A 19928-nucleotide genomic window follows, 5' to 3' on the forward strand; every position below is an offset into this window, starting at 1 on the left:
TAACACATTCTAGACCATGATAATACTAAGTCACCAGTGGTGTGCCCTGAAGCTGTTTCATGGGGGGATCAACAGTACCAGTATTGGATGTGATGGCCCGGGAAATTTGTGTTTTAACTAGGATGGTGTGGTAATTACATGCAGTGAAGGCTTAGGTGAGAATGGTGGTGTATTGCTGTAGAGAGTCTGCATCCGAACAAATTATTCAGCTTTTTGAAGATAGCTGTTCATTGTAGATAAGTGCATCATCTGCATGTGTCTGAGGTTACTATTAATACTGTCTGTCAGGTTATTAATATACTAAATGATCAACAAGGCTTCCAGTACACTTCCATGGGGTGCATCTGATGTTACTTCATCTGTCAGTGACTGTCCATCCAAGATAATGTGCCACCACCTCTTTACCAAGGAATCCTCAATCCACTCACAACTATTGATTTACAACAAAGCACGCAATTGTAACTGTGTAATAAATGCTTGTGGTAGTGTAGTGTCCGAAATCTCATGTGAGGAAAGTGTGAGTTAGGCTTAACATGACTGATGTTTTTAGAATCCATGCTGGTTCTCATGCAGTAGGTCATTCCATTCAAGGTACCTAATTATGCTTGAATTGGAGTATGTTGTAGGATTTTACAACAGATGGATATCAGTAAGCTTGGACAGCAATTGTATTGCTCAATTCTGCTTCACTTCTTGTAGACAGGTGTGACCAGTGTCTTCTCCCAACTGCTGGGCACACTTTTTTTATTAGAGGGATATACGATATAATGTGGTTAAAATAGAAGCTAAATCGGCTGTAAATTATGTATAGAATCTGACATGGATACCATTGGGCCATAGAAGCTTGAATTTTAACCGCTTCTCAATACCACTGTCACTATTACATGTATCACTTATGTTTGCAAGGGTTCTGTGTCTTCCTTTGTAAAGGAACATATGAAAATGAAGTATAGCATTTCTGTTTTTATTATGCTACTCTGAGTGTTGGTTTTTCTGTCATTAATGGGTGTGGAAGTGGTAGGAATGTTGGACTTTTACATATGACTAGAATTTCTTTGAGATGTGTGACAGATATTTCCATAAGGTTCTCTTACAGTACTCATTGAAGGCAACATGCATTACTCTTTCGACAGCCAAACTCATTGGATTCAACATCTCTATATCAGTATCCTTACGCATAATTGTACACCTAATATGCATTAGTTGTTGTTTCTTAAAGTTTCTTCAGAGCTAGTATACCCCTGAGGTCTTCTCTCAGCATTAACTACCACTAGCTTTTTCAGTTGCTGTTTTAAAACTGAGCCACAGTTCGTTAACATTATTCTGCCCAGAGGTAAGTAAGTGACATGAAATGGCTACCTCTTTACATAGAATATGTAAATTTTTTCACTACTTTCAGTTGCCGTTTTCTACCCATCATAATTATTATTGCTACAACTGCCTTATGGTCAGTGAATGCCAGTATCAATAGGCACATCCTTAAAGCAGCCATGCCTATTTATTGCCATTGGATCTGATTTACATCATGTGTAGGGCTCAGAAATATTTGTTCACAGTAGTTTTTAGAGAAAGCATTTAGTATTATGTTGCAGGATACCTTGTCGCGTATGCCATTACAAAACTGTAATTTTGTCATTTGGTTGCTGGATCGTTAAAGTTTCCTTCATTAATGACAGTCTAATTGGGGAACATATGTACTAATGAGCTCAGGTTTTTTTCTAAAGTTTTTGGTTACATTTCTGGATGAATCTGGCGGTCAACAGAAGACCCAATTGAAAGTTTACACCAACCCATAACAGAGTTTTGCCCAGTCTCACAGACAGCTTCAGTTACTGTCACATTGGCTTTTAGATTCTTGTTTACTGTGAAGAGTAAACCACCTGTGTCTCCCACTAGCCTGTCCTTCCAGTATGCATTTAGATTTGCCCCAAAAATCTCTTTGCTGACAATTTTGGGTTTTAGCCGGCTTTCTGTACCTTTATATTATATGAACTGCACTGCTTTTTTGACTACTTCAGACTCTGGAACTGAGTTGTGAATTCTTGATCACTAGGATTTTAATAACTTCATTTGATTGTGGAAGTGGGGTGGAATGTTTCTTTGGATCTTACACTAATAATTCAGGGCCGCCTCATTATCTGGATTGGATGGAGAGTCACCTAGCTAAATAACTCTTCTGTGCACTTCATGCTCAGACAGCCACTTGGATAATAGTCTCTGATGTGTAGTACACTTGGACCCATTCATGAGGTCTAAATCACTGTGGTGCAAGTCCAGGAAGTCACACCTTAAATTCTCACAGAATTATCTGGTTCAAGCCTTCCACTTGGCTCTTAACTAAGGAACTATGATCAGGTCTGGGAACAATGCTGCAGTGTGTCATCTTTGTTGAAACTCATGTGAGCAGCTTTCTCTGTTAACCATTGGAATGAACCAAGTATAGCATTGGAGCCCAAGTGACAAGTATTGTTTTAACATGTGCCACAATCTGTGGTTGGTTGCATCCTGTTCCCTTAGTGTTAGCCAGAACATCCCTTTCAACATGTTCAGTGAGACCTGTAGGGATACAGAGTGTCCATGGTGATTGTTCTCATCCATTGCTTACATTTCCCCAAGGGTATTATTATTCACACCACGTGTTCTAGCTGTTGAAGATTAAGAGACCTGTATTCTTTTGCACTTGCTTACCCTTTACGTGGCATGCAGCAAGCTTCCCCATAGGTGAAGTGAGTCCTGCAACTCAGTTACAGTGGAAGACAGCACTACAAACTTGCTGGTTAAGGGGATGGGTTTAATACCGTGAGTTCTCCCTGATTGCTTCCTTCCTTGTGCAAGACCTGTAGACCTACTACAGGCACTCCACTCTGAGCAAAGTAGAAGAGAGGTGATAGAACCTATACTTCATCTAGAGGAGATATTCATGGGATGGGTAGTACTTGACTTTCAGAATCTCTCCTAGCATACCCATTTGTCGAACACTGGCGATGAAACTGTTACTCCATCACTAACTGAAATACATTACCTCCAGTTTAAGTGTCTCTACACAAGCATACTACTGAATTGGGTGCAGGTCTCCAAAGGCCTTGGTCGCAAAATAAAGACCTCCATGGTTGTAAATGGGAAGTTCTCCTTTTCTTATAATATCTGTATGTGGAGTAGAAGAGATACATGCATTGAATGACAATAACAACAGGTTGCTTCTGCAATAAATAGTTCATTAATATGTGGCAATAAATTGTTCAGTAGGTTGTGGATTGTGAATGTAGTGATCGAGACTTAAGAGATTTTATTGTATCTGGAAACAAGTGAACGTTCAGTGTTTTCAGCTCACTGATGGAGTTGGAAATTAGTATTAATTTTTTTAGTTGCTACTTTTGTCCACTCCTTCCATTATCAGTTACAGTCTTTTGTGGTAGCTATCTTCTAGATATTGTGTATTTTTATGTGGGATTGTTTGTATTCAACTATCTTCCTTATATGGGATACTGACGTTCTTAAAGTGTACACTTTTGTCTCCTCAGGCATTACAATTCAACTCGAGCTGTTTGTGTAACAGAAAAGAAGCGTGGTAGACAGGATGAAGAGAAAGAAGGAACACCTCCCAAACGTCGCCGAACAGAAGATTTGAGACCTGTTAATAACAGCAGTACCATAGAGTGAGCATTTACATAGTACTGCCAGATTTTGTTTCAAGTTTTGCAGAAATTATGTCTGTACAGTAAAACACCAGTTTTAGTCTTTTGTGAATACTTGAGGGGAAAATGTAAATGGTGGGAAATTACTTTTTAAGCACATACATAAGTTTTAGATTTTGTTAACACATTGGTAGTTTATACTTTTTGATGAAAAAATTCAGAATTATAGTTTCTTTTTGAATTTCTTCTGGTGAATTTTTATAGTTTTCTAGTTAAAAAATCAGTACAAATCCAAAGCCAATTTTAAATCATGTGGACATTTGCTACATAACGTGTACACAATATCTGACTTTAGGCAATAAGTACCTGGGTAATCCCAAAAGTAAGGTCTCCTATTTTTTTATAAGTTCATAGACTTGTTTATTTCTACAATGATTTACATCAGTTTGCAGCTTGAACATTTAGCTATTTTTCAACATAATCACCATTTCTGTTGATGCATTTTTGAAGACGCTGTGGTAGGTTTTGTATGCCCATGTCATACCAGCTCGCCGCCATGCTGTTTAGAAAGTTATGAACCTCTTCTTTCACCTTGTTGTCAGAGCTGAATCACTGGGACCACAGTTAACACTGACAGGTACTGTGAGCCTCTGAAAAAACTAAAACGGGCAATTCAGAACTGGACAAGAGGAATGTTGAGCAAAAACGTACACATTCTCCATGACAATGCTCGCCCGCACATCACTAGGCAAACCGTTGCTCTCCTGCAACAGTTTCAGTGGAACATAATCACCCACCCACCCTGTAGTCCTGATTTGGTGCCCAGTGACTGTTACATGTTCCCTAGGTTAAAAGAACATTTGGCCGGAAAGCGATTCAGGTGAAAGAAGAGGTTCATAACTTTCTGAACAGCATGGCGGCGAGCTGGTATGACATGGGCATACAAAAACTGCCACAGCATCTGCAAAAATGCATCGAAGGAAATGGTGATTATGTTGAAAAATAGCTAAATGTTCAAGCTGTAAACTGATGTAAACCATTGTAGAAATAAACAGGTGTATGTACTTACAAAAAAATAGGAGACCTTACTTTTAGGATTACCCTCATATATCTAATGTCAAATTATAAAACTTGTTATTCTGTACACTAAAAATATTGTAATAAAATATGCAAAATACAAGAAAGCATTAGGCAGCAGGTGATATTGACTCTTTATGTAGTATGGCGGAGCCAATGACACAATTACATTCTTTAAATGTTGTCACATTGTTAACTGCATGTACATACGTGGCGACATAATTGAATATAAGTCTAGGATGTAATATACAGCAGAATGTGCAGTTAAATTTTAGTGGTGCTTCCAGGCTGCCTTCTAATCAACACCTCAGAAATTGGTATGTATTAAAAAAAAGTAGCAAAAGTGTGTGACATTTATGATTGTATTTAAATTGTTTGGGCTTTGATATCCATCCACTTTTCATCGTCATTGACATGCAAGCTGCCAAAGGGGTGTGAACTAAAAAGACTTGCAATACCGTGGCCGAACCATGAAGGGGATATCCCGTCCAATAAATGCCATACACGATTTCGTTACACTTTGGAATAGATATATACTCTTAAAAAACTTGAAAGATGATTGACTTCCCTGGCAAATCGAAGTTAACATTCAATCCCCCCCCCCCCCCCCCCCCCGCCGCCTCCCCCTTATATATCAACAGTTCTGATGTAGTTCACACTTTCTTCAAAAGGCATGTCTGTGACAGCTTGAAAGTGGTTCTTATATTACCTGGAAGAGGCACTACCATAGCTCTTATTTATAATTGGCAACTTTTGTTCTGTTTCTGAAGTTTTCTTCCAACCCAACACTTCATTCAGTAACACACCAACTAACTCCACTACTTACAGTAGAGCTATTGTTAAGTTGGTGGTGTTAGGACACAAAGCATGAGCAGCTCGAATTGCTATAATCTGAACCAGTGATTGTTGTCACGTCGGCAGAATGATGATGGACAAAAAGGCTGCCTCTTTGTAAAATTTTAATAATAAAAATTACTTGGCTTCAGGGCCTGGGAGCACCTAGCACCATCAAGTATTTGGTAGGCTTCTTTTCTGTTTTGTCCAGAGGGTGCAGAAAGCACGTAAGTCAACAAAAATCAATAATGAAAAACAAGGAATTGAAGCTAAACAATAGTTAAAAATTTCTTGTTGTTCAGATGCATAATTGAAAACAAATTGTTGAAATTCAAAAAGACTGAGTTACTTGAAATGAATGATAATGAAAAAAGTCCTCAGAATAACACAATGTATTTATTGTGGTTTTTTTTTTATTTTTTATTTTTTTTTTTTTAAGGTAAAGTGATAATTAGTAAACAGTCGTTGTTGCTCAGATTTCTTGATTTATGTATGTACGTTATCCTGGCATTTCATACTAATTTAAGGTTAGCAAGGTTGTGTGCTACATTGAATTTTAATTAGAACTTCCAAATCAATCCTTTTTCAAATGCCAGTTGATGTGGCATCAGCTCCTAGTTCCACAGCTTCAAATAAGAGTGACAAGTAAAGAGTTGGTAGGTAAGGGGAAGATGAGAAACTGAACCACATTCTTCAATTAAACTTTAGACTGAATTTAATCCTGGGCCAAGGTGATTAATATTCCAGATATTCCAACTCCTGTCTTTACACAACTTCTTAATGTGCAGAAAAAAGTGCCATCGAAGTACTTGCACAAATATTTCACAAGTGTTGTTTTAAAATACTGAAGTGTTTGTCAACCACATCTATAAGAAACTGACTTCTCATTTTCTTTGTATCATTGCATGCATATCAGACAGATCTGACTTGTTGTGACTTAGTTTTCAGGTTTTTTTGGGAAAATGTTCTTTTTCCCTTTTGTTAACCCCTTTTATATTTTATACAGGACTATATTGCGGATTCTATATTATTATTGTTTTTCTAGGGAACCTCATGAGCCTCGAGAAGTTGATGTGTCACTGCTGTTAGACACGCCAAGAATAAAGAGGCTGTCTGAACTAAGAGCAACTGCAAATGCCTCATTTTCTGGCACACCTGTCAGAGAAACGTCAACTCATCATTCTATCCTTAAGGTCTGTTTCGATGATACCTTTTACACAAGATACATTATCAGAAATTTGATCTCTAACTGTTTTATTAAATTATTATTTTCAAACAAAAGCTGCACAATTGAAATTTAGATAATTATAGACTTCTATTTTTATTTTGTAAAACTATAAGGACCAATTAGATAAACATCTGTGACAAGGATCAATTCTGACCCTAGTTTGGAAACTGTCCGCAGTTTAGGAAATTTTTGATCAGTTGAACAGTTCAGTGTTGACCTAAATTAACATGAAATACTTCTGACAATATGGTTAAAAGTGGCTGTTAACATGATGATTATTGCACTTAGACATAAGATATTAATTGTGTGTTGTAGATATAAAGCAATTATTATGGAAGGCATCATGTTGTAAAGATGGACAGTTAGCAAACTTTGCTACAGTAAAAAAAAAAGATTTATTGCTGAAAATTGTATTGGGTCCATTATAAAGACACAATTTGGGGGGGAGTGATAGCTACTATGGCTGACAATTCCTATAGCCAGTTGCTATGATGATACTTCAGATTTTCACCTGCAAGTCCTATTGGTGGTTTTTATACTGTTTCTATACATTTTGATAGGCTTGGATTAATTTTTTGAGATGAATTTGCTGCATAAGAGTAGTTCACAATATTTTAAGTCTTCATTGAGAAAGAATATAACGAAAAAACACTGAAGGTTGCTGTTTATTAAGTGTCAGTAAACCAGGAGGCAACTGTAACCTCAGCTGGCAATATTGTCATTTTTAATGGCAATGAAAGTTAAGATGAGAGAGAGTGTTCATGTTCAGCCGATAAGAACAATAGTGTTAAATAATCACACTCTGTATTGCAAGCACGGAGTGCCTCTGTGCAAAAAGTGCACTGTTATTTAAATTGCCATCACTTGGACAGTGAGCATGCCACAGAGAGTTGTAATAGTTTCTTTGTGGAAACAATTGGGTCACTGACAACAATTAGGGTGTATAGTAAAATGGAAAGTGTGCATTCATTCAAATACATTTACATAACCATTGCAACACACAACTTTCCATTGTGTGAAATTTTTAAAGACACTCTTCATGGCGGAGAGCTGGATTTCAAGTGCATTTTTTGCAATAATATAGTTTCACACCTGTCACCTTTCTTTTTTCTGTGTGAACATGCTACATAATCCTTATGCTTGTTCCCAGATAGCTTGTTCCTAATGTGTAACTTTCCACTTAATTGTTTCTAGTCATCCGAAGTTGAAGGCTGTTCTCATTTCTGTCTGTGTACTTTTTCTTCACTAAGTCTCTCGTAACACTTTTATAGAATGCTCCGTGAGCCAGTACTACAAAGTTCAGGCTGCTCCTCTGATGCACTAACAGGTATATCATGCATCACCACTTCTGCAACCATAAATGCCTCAGGGATAAATATTACTCTGAGACCTAAACATAAACAACTTGGTATTTTTCACAGTAACAGACACTGCCAAAGATGAAAAAGTTAAAAGTGAAAAAATAATTTTAGAGAAGTGACCTGAGATTTTACTTGAAATATTCTGAACAGTAATCCAGAGTGCAACCACTGAGCTCCAAAAAAATAAATTGAGCACTGGCTGATAAGTATCACTTTGCTGATTAACTTGTGTATTCTTATTGCTATTTCTGTTCCTCAACACATGCACAGTTATCATAACAGTTTAAGTGTGAATTCAATAGTTAAATTTTTAGCACAAATTGTGTAGTTACTGCAATTCAAACCGAGAGACCATTTTTGTAAGAAGTGTTCACTCATTACTGGCTGCTGGTGAACTCCGCAGATTTCATTGTTCACTGCAAAAACTTCAAACTTCCCTTTCTTATATTCACCAAGTGTCTATCAAAATGCTTTTAAACTAGCACATCAATTATGAGTTGCCTCCAAGAATTGTTTTGAGATCAATTATCTGCACTTGTTACTTTCGTACATAGCCCACACGTACCTTAATCTAACCTAACAGATAAAAAATACATGCACATCATACATGCACATCATACATGCACATCAAAATTACCCATTGGATGTCATTACTTTGAACTGATTTGACTACAAATTAGTTCCAAAAATTCTTCTTCTTCTTCTTCTTCTTCTTCTTCTTCTTCTTCTTCTAAGTTGTTATTACACGTAATCAATAAATTTGCTGCACTTTTTCTGTGCTAGTGTGCCTATTTAACTTAATATTAAGGCACCTGTATGCAGTGAACCAGACAGAAAAATTCAGTACCCATTTTTTTACCAGCACCAGATGGACACTGTATTGGTCAAAACTAACAACAAATTAATCAAATTCCTGACACTAGCTGATGGTGTAGCTATATAAACATGTTTCTCATAGAACGTGTTGCAACTCTTTAGTACTATCATACAGAAATGTGTTACTGAATAATTCCTGGCTCTGTCAGTTTCACCCAAAAACGAAGAGCAACCGTTGCATCAAGAGATGTTTGCAAAATAGGTGCACACACTATGCAGCAAATAGACATCTGTCCGCAATCAAGCTTGACGACTGTAAGACACTAACCACAAGCTGATACAGAGGAGCGTGATGTGACAGCTTAAACTATGATATAATTCCACTGAATTGTCAGCACCCTTTTATTTTAACTTTTTTGTTCTCTTATGATTGTTTTCAAGTTCTTGATCAACATCTAATCAACTGCTTCACATGAAAGGCTCTTCGCTGTCCTGGTTGCCTTAGTGGGTGTGACAGAAAATAAGCAATTTAGTGCAAATATCAATGATTCTCTCATAAGGAACCAATATTCCTTGATACCGATGCTCTTTGGACAAGTTATTAATGCCACCATTTCTTACTGTCAGTGAATCATTCCAGGAAGTCAGGTGGAATGTTTTGAAACAATCCTCCTCCATCTCTTTCTGTCTTGGTAGCTTTCCTCCATCACCACAGCGCCCCAAATCTCTTTCCTTTCAAAGTGGACTTCATTCTGGTGTTCATTTCCAAGTACATACAGGGAATTCGGTTGGACTACATCTGTTTCACCTGACCAACCACTTCCTTTCTTCTGTGGCAACTTCCACTCGCCCTGATCTTGACTCTCCTCGTCTTTTGTAAAGAAAACCTCCTAAGGAATTTAATTTCACAAGCTACTAGTTGACATTTGTCTCTCTTGGTTACAATGCAGCTCTCTACAATAGGATATGATGGACAGAAGGAAAGTTTTCAACGGGACCTGTTTAGCTCTTCAAGGAAGGTCTTTATCTGTGGTAAGTCTTCATACTAGAGTAAAAAATTTGCATACTTCAATTACCCTTTCAGAACCTCAAGACTGACACGCTAATGTTTTCTTCTATCAGCATTAAATATTTTATTAAAAATTATGTTTATCTGCTCTAAGTTCCATTTACCCCACTAATAAAATAAACAAACAAGGTAACATAAGAAGGCCACTCAAAGTGACATTCAAATCTAATTGTCCAGTCCAGCTGATGACCAGCTTACAAAGCTGCATAGTTGAGTTTTTATCATATTTTCAGACTGCATATTTCCCTTAGTGTGTCACGAAGGTGCAACTACTTCCAACCATACATACAATAACCGAACACTGAACATTTTCATACACAAAACTATACACTTTGTTACATGAATGGTTTGTGGGAACAAAACAGTTCAAATTCTGGTTCTGGCCAATTTTTGTTGTTGTCTGGTTGATCTTAACTAGTGCTCATCTAGTGCTTTACTATGAATACTGAAAAGTGATAAAACTCAATTAAAAATCTATTAATGCTTTGAAGATATCCGCAGGAGGATATTTTTTTAAAATCAACTTATTAGATTAACTACAGTGAGTATGTATCTATCCTCACAGCAATTCATATATTCAACTATGGATTTTCAGTCACCTTTTAGGGCCAATTGTATAAAGCAGTTTGTCTTATAACACAGAAAATTAACTCTTATTAACCTGAACCCCAAAATCTGTGTTGAACACATCTTAATCTCTCATCATATGACTATGAACTTAGTTCATTTCTGACTGTTGAAATATCGTACATCAAGTAGAGTTCAACTGTAATCATCAGTTCAAGAACTAGTGACATTACAAAACAACAGTTTAGTTTTGTGCAAATAAAAGTTGAAAAGAAGCAAATAAAAAGAAGTGGTTTACAACAAAGAAATACATTGCTGATATTGGGATGCAACTTTTTTAAATTGTTGTAAATTAATTCACTCTCCATTTTTGTTCAGATACACATGTTTTAAAATTTTCCATGCAACTGTTGAAATGTCTGGTGTACATCTGATGTCACACACATTTAGGCACAGAATTTTGACTCACATTCACAATCAAGATACTAGTCAGTCATTCAGAACCTGGGAAAGAATGTAAACTCACTTTGTCATCTACACTGGCAAGTAGACATCAGACATCTGAACTTAGAGGCTTAGACACTGAAGGTATTTTCCAATAGAACTGTAACATTAACATAAATCCAGAGATTAATAATAGATTCAAAGACTTCTAGTTGTGAGCTTTCTGGAGAATACTTGAATGGATTAATTTTGCTACAGGTACATTCAGTTTCAAAAAAATCATTGTCACCTGAAGATTCGGTTAGTGAAGATATAAGCAGAACAACAAGAGGGGCTGCATCAAAAGACCATGGGACAGAGATGAACACTGATGGTAAAAAGACAGGTAAAATAGCAGTTAGAGAATAGTACAAACAGTGATATAACTATTTTTATTGTCATAAATTAAGCAGTAGGGTCTTTTATTACTATTTTATTTTGTTAAAAGAATATCCTTTCTCTGCAGAATAAATAAACTAAATCATTAGGCTTTTATATTGTATGGAATGATAGCAACAGTGTTGCAAGTGTCCCACCCCCCCCCCCTTACCCCACACACTTCAAATAAATGTCCGGTTAATTCACAGATCATGTTACTTGTTACAAAATGCTAAACATTGTAGTTGTTTATGACAATGTGGAGGGAGGGAGGGGGGGGGGAGGGAGAGGGAGAGGGAGAGAGAGAGAGAGAGAGAGAGAGAGAGAGAGAGAGAGAGAGTGTGTGTGTGTGTGTGTGTGTGTGTGTGTGTTTTCGTTCCTGTTCCTGTGGGTGAATAAGCACTCTCCTTGGCAAACATAAACAAAAACAGTGCCATCTAGCTTCTTTCTGCTAATTTTCTCAGCTTCTTCAGCCTCTAAATATCTTCCAAAGAAGAAAACTATCCCATCTAGGCTGTTTTATTCTTGAATAAGGTTGTAGAAACACCTTCTTAGTTAGCTGAATTACTACTTTTATACTTACAGTGATCAGATAGATTTTGTTATCACCTTATGGGTTGTATTTTTGAAAGTAATGTTTGTTGGTGGAGTGTGCAGTGCCTGCACAAGTAAATCTGATGCATCTGTATTTGGTTGCTTATTTGTGGTTGCTATGTTAGTGCCCCTGAGAGGAAGTACTTATTGACTGATGGCCAGTTAATTTTTGTCAGCAATCTGCTTTATAAATTATTCTCCAGTATTCTTTGTACAATTACTCATTACAGTTTCATAGAGTCATTGTTTTTGAGTCTGCAAAACAACACATTTCTTCTGTCTGTACCTAACTGGTCAGTTTATTTTATTGTTAACACTGGACCATCATCCTCAGATATACCACTGACTAGCATTACATTTACATCACTGCAGTTCATTGGGTCTATTAATGAACTTTTCCAAGATCCTTCCCCAAAGAGTCAGTCACAAATGACAATGCTGAGCTCTGCACTTAGCTGAAAAGTACTAGTTACCCAATAATCACTTCCCAGAGAGTTCTGTATCATTTCAGAGATCCCCTCTAATGACCACTGCCCAGTAGGAAGCCTTTCTTGGTCGTCTTAAAACTTTTCTTCCTTAGTGTGCACCTTATGTCCTGTACTGTCTGATTTCTACTGAATTCTTGGGTTGTGTGAAGGTTTTTCTCCTTAGTCTCTGATCCAGTGAAGCTGACAGAGAGAGTCTGAAGGTATCAGGCTTGCATTGTTTCCTTGACCTTTTCACCAATGTAGGAACCTTCTATTCTAGCTCCAGCTTTACTACTGCATGCTGCAGCTCACAAAATTGTGAACTAGTCTAGCACTACTTCCAGAGCTGCTCTTTCCTCAGTACTGTGGTGTACATTGCATTACAACATTCCACACTCAGCTGGCATATTTCACAATGTCAATTCTGTCGCCATAGTCCATCACAACAGTCAAGGTATTCAGTGTAAAAACAGTATCTCAACAGATAAGTAAGATTCTCAGCCACCTGTGTAATAGCTCTCTGGAACAGGGCATTTTCCCTGATAGACTGAAATATGCTATTGTTATACCTTTGCATAAAAAGGGGGATAGATCTGATGTCAACAATTACCGTCCAATCTCCCTTCTAACAGCTTTATCCAAAACTTTTGAGAAAGTAATGTATTCAAGAGTAGCTTCACATATCTGTAACAATGAAGTACTAACAAAATGTCTGTTTGGTTTCCAGAAAGGTTTTTCAACAGAAAATGCCATATATGCTTTCACCGATCAAATTTTGAATGATCTGAATAACCGAACACCACCCATTGGGATTTTTTGTGATCTCTCAAAGGCTTTTGATTGTGTAAATCATGAAATTCTGCTAGACAAGCTCAAGTATTGTGGCATGAGTGGGACAGTGTGTAACCTCCCCCTCACTTATCGACCTTAATGACAGTGAAAAATTAAACCGCATGTACCTAATGGAAATTTGGGAAAAGCAATCGTCACCGAAGTTAATCTGTCGGTAAAGAGGGAGGAAAGGGTTACATCTAAATGAAAGGAAAAATGCAAATGAAATTGGTGGAAATTAATTTTGAGGAAAGGGTAAAATTAATGAAGAAAGTAAATGTGCGGTCGTCACGTTAACAATTAATTGGCGTTAATTAGATATTTGAGATTTGTGGAAAATTACGGTCACCAGTCCTATGGACGACTATCATAATAACTGAAAAAGAAAGTTTTTTGCACATATAATTAGCACCAAAAGCGTGGCAACTGAAGGTTGACACGTGTTGTGTGAAAACTGAAAGTTTGCCAGAAGTAATGAATTTCGCTACACTCTGACTTAATTTAGCAAAAGAATTAATAAAACCCGGAAAATTGAAAGTCTGAAATTCAGTAAAATAAGGTTAGTCTTGGGCTACCTCAACAATCATTTCAAAAGCTACTTGAATCTACGCAATTTAGAAATAAGAGATTTAACTTTGAACTTGAATTAAATGATTCTGAACAATTAACAATAGTAACATTTAGTACGTACCAAGCCGATCTGCAGTCACAGGTAAGCTAAAATATGGTAACAAAACTCGCACTCTTAATTTGTGCTTGCGTAATCTAAATACTGTAGCGAGCTATTAATACTTTAACTGAACTTTGAAATTAAAGCAGTGAAATTGAATTATATTATTTTAATGCTGGCGTTGGAATTTCAACGACACTCGGGTTCATTTCGGAAAAGGAAGGGACCCTGCTTGGCAGTGCAAATGGGACAATGAGCAACAAAGGTTCATGCTAAGTTGCTGTAATTTTGTGATGCAACAATTTTAAAAGCTGAGGTCTGCCATACAGTTCTCAAACTTTATGTGCTTTTAGTCTTCCTTGTTGGTTGATTGAAGGTTTGAAGTCGTCGATCGAGGAGGTGGCGACAGTCACTCATTGTCGGCTGTCGCTGTTGCAGAAGCTGGATGCTGGCGCGCCTTCTTCTCGACACGGTCACCAGGCGAAACGGGCTCTTGATGTGTGCCAGCTAATGCTTCCCGCCCGCGACACCGTGCTAGAAACTATTATAGCCAGTCGAGCGCAATTACATGCTGCCCAACCCCGAACGCGCGGCAACTCGCGGGAGTGTCACACAACACACCTGCTCTACTGCACTACTCCAGCCAGACTCCCTCTCCTCTGCCCGCGCTCCACGCGGCCGAGTTAACACTACCAAAGATCCTAAACATTTTGCTTCTCCACACGACCTATCGATGTATTCGTTCGATAGTGTAGTTTTCCCTAGGCCAGACCCAGCGTATAAATACAAATAATATTCACCAAACAAACCAATTGTACATCGACATAAATGCATATATATACAAATAGTAAAACAATTACAATATACAAAGACACAGAAATGTTATATCTTCAGGTAACAAAATAAGGAACAAATTTATAGTACAATAGATGGAAATAGGAGGATATGCATTTCCGGCGTTATGAGTGCACAAATGGTTTAATTCGTACCTAACTGGAAGAGTGCAGAAAGTTGAAATAAGTAGTTCTCATAATATGCAAAGATCAGCAAATTCCTCAAACTGGGGAACTATCAAGTATGGGGTTCCACAAGGGTCAGTCTAGGTTCCTTTGTTGTTCTTAATATATATAAATGACTTGCCATTCTATATTCATGAAGAGGCAAAGTTAATTCTCTTTGCTGATGATACAAATATAGTAATCACACCTGACAAACAAGAATTAACTGATGAAATTGTCAATACTGTCTTTCAGAAAATTACTAAGTGGTTCCTTGTAAACGGACTCTCACTGAATTTTGATAAGACACAGTACATACAGTTCCGTACAGTGAATGGTATGACGCCATTAATAAATATAGACCTTAATCAGAAGCATATAGCTAAGGTAGAATATTCCAAATTTTTAGGTGTGTCCATTGATGAGAGATTAAATTGGAAGAAACACATTGAGATCTGCTGAAACGTTTGAGTTCAGCTACTTATGCAATAAGGGTCATTGCAAATTTTGGTGATAAACATCTTAGTAAATTAGCTTACTACGCCTATTTTCACTCGTTGCTTTCATATGGCATCTTATTTTGGGGTAATTCATCACTGAGGGATAAAGTATTTATTGCACAAAAGCGTGTAATCAGAATAATAGCTGGAGTCCACCCAAGATCATCCTGCAGACATTTATTTAAGGATCTAGGGATATTCACAGTAGCTTCTCAGTATATATACTCTCTTATGAAATTTGTTATTAACAACCAAACCCAATTCAAAAGTAATAGCAGTGTGCATAACTACAATACTAGGAGAAAGGATGATCTCACTATTCAAGATTAAATCTAACTTTGGCACAGAAAGGGGTGAATTATACTGGCACTAAAGTCTTTGGTCACTTACCAAATAGTATCAAAAGTCTGACAGATAACCAACAAGTATTTAAGAAGAAATTAAAAGAATTTCTGAATGACAACTCCTTCTACTCCATAGAGGAATTTTTAGATATAAATAAAAAAATATTAAAAAAATAAAAATAAAAAAACACAAAAAATGAAAAAGTTCTTATATTAACTTAAGTATGTTGTTAAATTAACTTAATTATGTCATGTATTGGAAAATTTGACTCGTTCCACATCATTACGAAATATCGTAGTCTTGATCCATGGAGCTAGTATTAATCTAATCTAATCTAATCTAATCTAATCTAAAAAAACTTTGTTCAAAGAAAGATATTACATGAAGGATTTATTAAATCGATTTCTTGATAATATTGTTTGAAAATAAGAATTAATTAGTACAGTTGCTTTATGTAATGTAAATGCAGTTTTTAAGCTTAAACTCTCCTTTTAGTGAAATTTATTTATGAGGCAAAATTGAAATTATTCACAAAAGACTATACAAGGTGGTCAACAATGTTTACCATGAAGTTTCCTCCCTTAGCTGTGGCGAGAAAATATCACCTTCAAAATCCTTGAGCCAGACAAAAACTCAGTCTCTAAACAGCTATCAACCAATTAATGTTGCTGACATGCTCTGCAAAGTGCTTGTAAGAATGGTTGTCTGCAGATTATGCTGGGTTCTCTATTCTTAGGATCTATTGTCCCCCTACCAATGTGGTTTCTGGGAGGAAAATTCCACAATCAACCATCTGGTTGGGTGGGAAACAGCAGTCTGACAGGCTTTTTCAATGCCAGCACTGAGTCTTTTTTTGATACATGTCATTGCATTTTTATTTATCCTCCAAGACGGGCTTTCGAGGCTACCTATCAATTTTTATTTGTCAGTTTTTATTTCTCCAGAGTTGTTTACGGTTAGAGGTGATACTTCACTCAGCTCTCTACAGTTCCAAGAGAATCGTGTCCCACAGGGCTTTATATTAAGTGCCAGTCTCTTACTTCTTGCCATCAATGTACTAGTGACGTTTGTCAGGCTGCTGGTCACCTCTGCAATGTAAGTCGGCAATTTTTGCATTTGATACAGCTCCTACTCAGTAGCATCCCCAAAGTGCCATTCGAGGCCTCTGCTTGTTTTCCAATTCTCTCCTGCAGAAACATGGGTCATGAATTTGTGTGTCATATCATGATTTGTCCTGGCCCAGAACTCGACTTGGGTACCCAGTGCGTGGACATTGTTACACAGTCTGGTCTTTGAGGTCTCCTTTCCGATAAAAATTATATGGTTCCAGAGACCTATTCAAGTCTCGGACATCTATGATGTATATATGCAGACTGAAGCAACGAATGGAAATTTGTATCAAGGCCAGAACTGACTTGGCTGCCCCTATTGTTCAGATAAAGACTAGCTGCATATGGAAGCTTAACACTCTGTTTCTTTGCGCACACCTCTTGGGGTGCTGATTGTGCTACTCTTATCCATATTTACTGAGACCTGATCACATTCTGACTGGACTATGCTTGCTAGGTTTATGACTCAGTAGCAACTTCACCTTTGAAAATGTTAGATCCAGTTCATCATTGTAGCATGTGACTGGACACTAGTGTCAATTAACTAGTCCTCTAGACATTCTCCTTGCTGAAGCAGGGAGCTTGCCACATAATTTTGGATGGCACCAACCCTTCATCCTCTGTGCGATCACCATTCGACAACTCACTGATCATCCAACATGTCTTTTTAAAATACAAGAGGCATCGACCTCCTGACACATACTTTTGAGTGGGATTACCAGGTGGAATGCACCTTGCAGCCCACTGCCAGAAACTCCATTTCTTCTCCAAGGAATGTGCTCCGGTTGCTTTCTTGGGCACCCCCCCCCCCTCCTCCCCCTTTCAGTTTTCAGAAGTTTCAGGGCGCTACCCTATTTTACACTGACAGCTTTAATACCAGATATAACACGGGATATGCTTTTAAATCTCCAGCCAGTCACTTGCCAGGTACCTGTAGTATTTTTATGGCAGAGGTGATAGCCTTGAGTACAGTTTCGTTAAGCGAGCCACCTCTAACTGATGTTCGTGACCTTCTCATTGACCTTAGTCATACTCCCTAATTAGTTGCCTTTCTCTGGGTCTCAAGTTCTGTGGATATTCCAGAGAAAAAATTGGTTGATTGCTTGGTTAGGGAAGCGATTACTTGCCACTGCCTTACCCCCTGTAAGGGGTCCGCAGGCCCTTACTACTAAGTTTGCATCAGCACAGGTCGACAGGGCAACTATCGATTAGTGTGTCAGGTCGCGAGAGCGAGAGGAGAGTTGAGTCAGTGCTGTGTTGGGTAGGTTCCCCCGAGGCGGGCGGAGCTGAGCAGAAGCCAGCAATTGATAGAAATTACCGACAAAGGGAGTGGCCATCGCCGCGGTTTAACCCCTTTGTGTTAGTATTATACGGGAAAGTGAAGAAGTTTCATTAACAGAGTGATTCAGTGATATTTATGTGCCGTTATTGAGATTCCGCGTCTACCGTGCCGGCATTATTTGGATTACAGTGTTGGATTACAGTGATTGTATTTTGCGTGTGACGATTATGAATAGCGAGGAAGCCTGTGCTGAGATTAGCCGTTATTAACAGTGTATTGACGAAGGCAGTGGCTGTCTCCTTATTTTGTGTTTTTGGTATGAATATAGGTTTGACTACTGAAGCTGTGTTTGTTGTTCTTATTGCCAACAGACAGTTCATTATTACAGCATTTGAGGAGGACAGAATGGAATGTAACAACTCCGAAGCAGTCCAATCCGATTGCCAGCCCCATTAGGTACACGGTCATATTAATTAATACTTATGTGGGCTGCTATTCAGATCCGCGAACGAGCGGATACACAAAATTATAAGGGAGTGTTACACCCTTGGCTTACCGTAAAAGGACAAGTGCAATTTTCGGATTAATCGTAATGAACAATAGGTAATTTTACCGTGCTTAACGCAAGAAAATATTTTTCAATGTGGAATCGGGACAGTGCATAAACTTTAAAATCGCGACAAGGAGCAGTGCATTTTTTGAACAATACGAAGTAATAATATCTTACGATTGTGACTAAACTGTTTTTCTTGCCGTATTAAATAGAACAATAGTGTCAATAAACTGTGGTATAATGTGCAAATGCGTGAATCCGCGCGAAAAACTGTGGAAAGTGAACACTAAAGAGAGACACGTGTGAACATTAAAATAGCAAAACGAACTGAGAATTCGTCACAAAAGTTGTTAAAAAAGTGTTTAGTGGTAGTATTTTGACTGAAATTGCCGTTTGAATAGTGAAAATCGGACAGCTTCGTGTGGACCCATAAACTGTTATGCGGACGACAATGTATTGTGGCGACGCAATTATTGAGTGACGTCACGCAGACCCGTGTAGCAGTTGCACCAAAGAGCTTCGATCCGCGAGGTGATTTCACACGACACCCCACCACGGAGCGGCTGGCTGAGCGACGCGACTTCGAGACACCGAGCGCAGTACCGGCATCTAGCGGCCGAACTACAAACTACGCCCGCCTGCAGCGCCACGGAGCGGCCGACGGAGAACTACGTCGTCTTTCCGCAGATCTTCAACTTCACGCAGCTCCAGCAGCAGTACAGCCACAGTCTAACATAACAGTCGCGACACTCACTGCTGTAAAAGTTGTTGCCGTTTGACAGATGGAGCGACACTAGCGCTCCAAGCGGCAGGTAAGGTGAACGTCAGACGCGTCGTAAGCATAATGTTTGTTTGCATCCATTTCCTACGTTATTTCCGAATTATTCGAGTTATTTTCTTGCCTCCAAGAGTTTGTGTAGTATCAGAAGGCATATATGTTTCTAAAAATGATTCTAAAATAAGCGCAAGTATGGACAAAAACCATGAATAGAGTGGCAAGCTACGACACACTCGTGAAGAAACACTTGTGACATTGGACAGAATTGCAGCTTATCACCTTGATATCAAAAGCATATAAACACATGTATTCACATGTAAGAAGCACAGACATGTACCACTACATGCAAAAGT

The 19928-nt window shown here is 38.1% G+C and overlaps 1 protein-coding gene across 1 annotated transcript in view; it reads left to right on the forward strand.

Annotated features, from left to right (window-relative positions):
• The window catches only part of LOC126253461 (protein ELYS), a 346049-nt gene that overhangs the window by 211415 nt on the left and 114706 nt on the right, over nucleotides 1-19928 (forward strand). The window contains exons 20-22 of the mRNA XM_049954815.1: nucleotides 3522-3656; nucleotides 6592-6739; nucleotides 11290-11416. Coding sequence (XP_049810772.1) covers nucleotides 3522-3656; nucleotides 6592-6739; nucleotides 11290-11416 — 410 coding nt within the window. The remainder of the gene's footprint in view (nucleotides 1-3521; nucleotides 3657-6591; nucleotides 6740-11289; nucleotides 11417-19928) is intronic.

This window comes from Schistocerca nitens, chromosome 4 (genome assembly GCF_023898315.1).
Source record: "Schistocerca nitens isolate TAMUIC-IGC-003100 chromosome 4, iqSchNite1.1, whole genome shotgun sequence".
NCBI lineage: Eukaryota > Metazoa > Arthropoda > Insecta > Orthoptera > Acrididae > Schistocerca > Schistocerca nitens.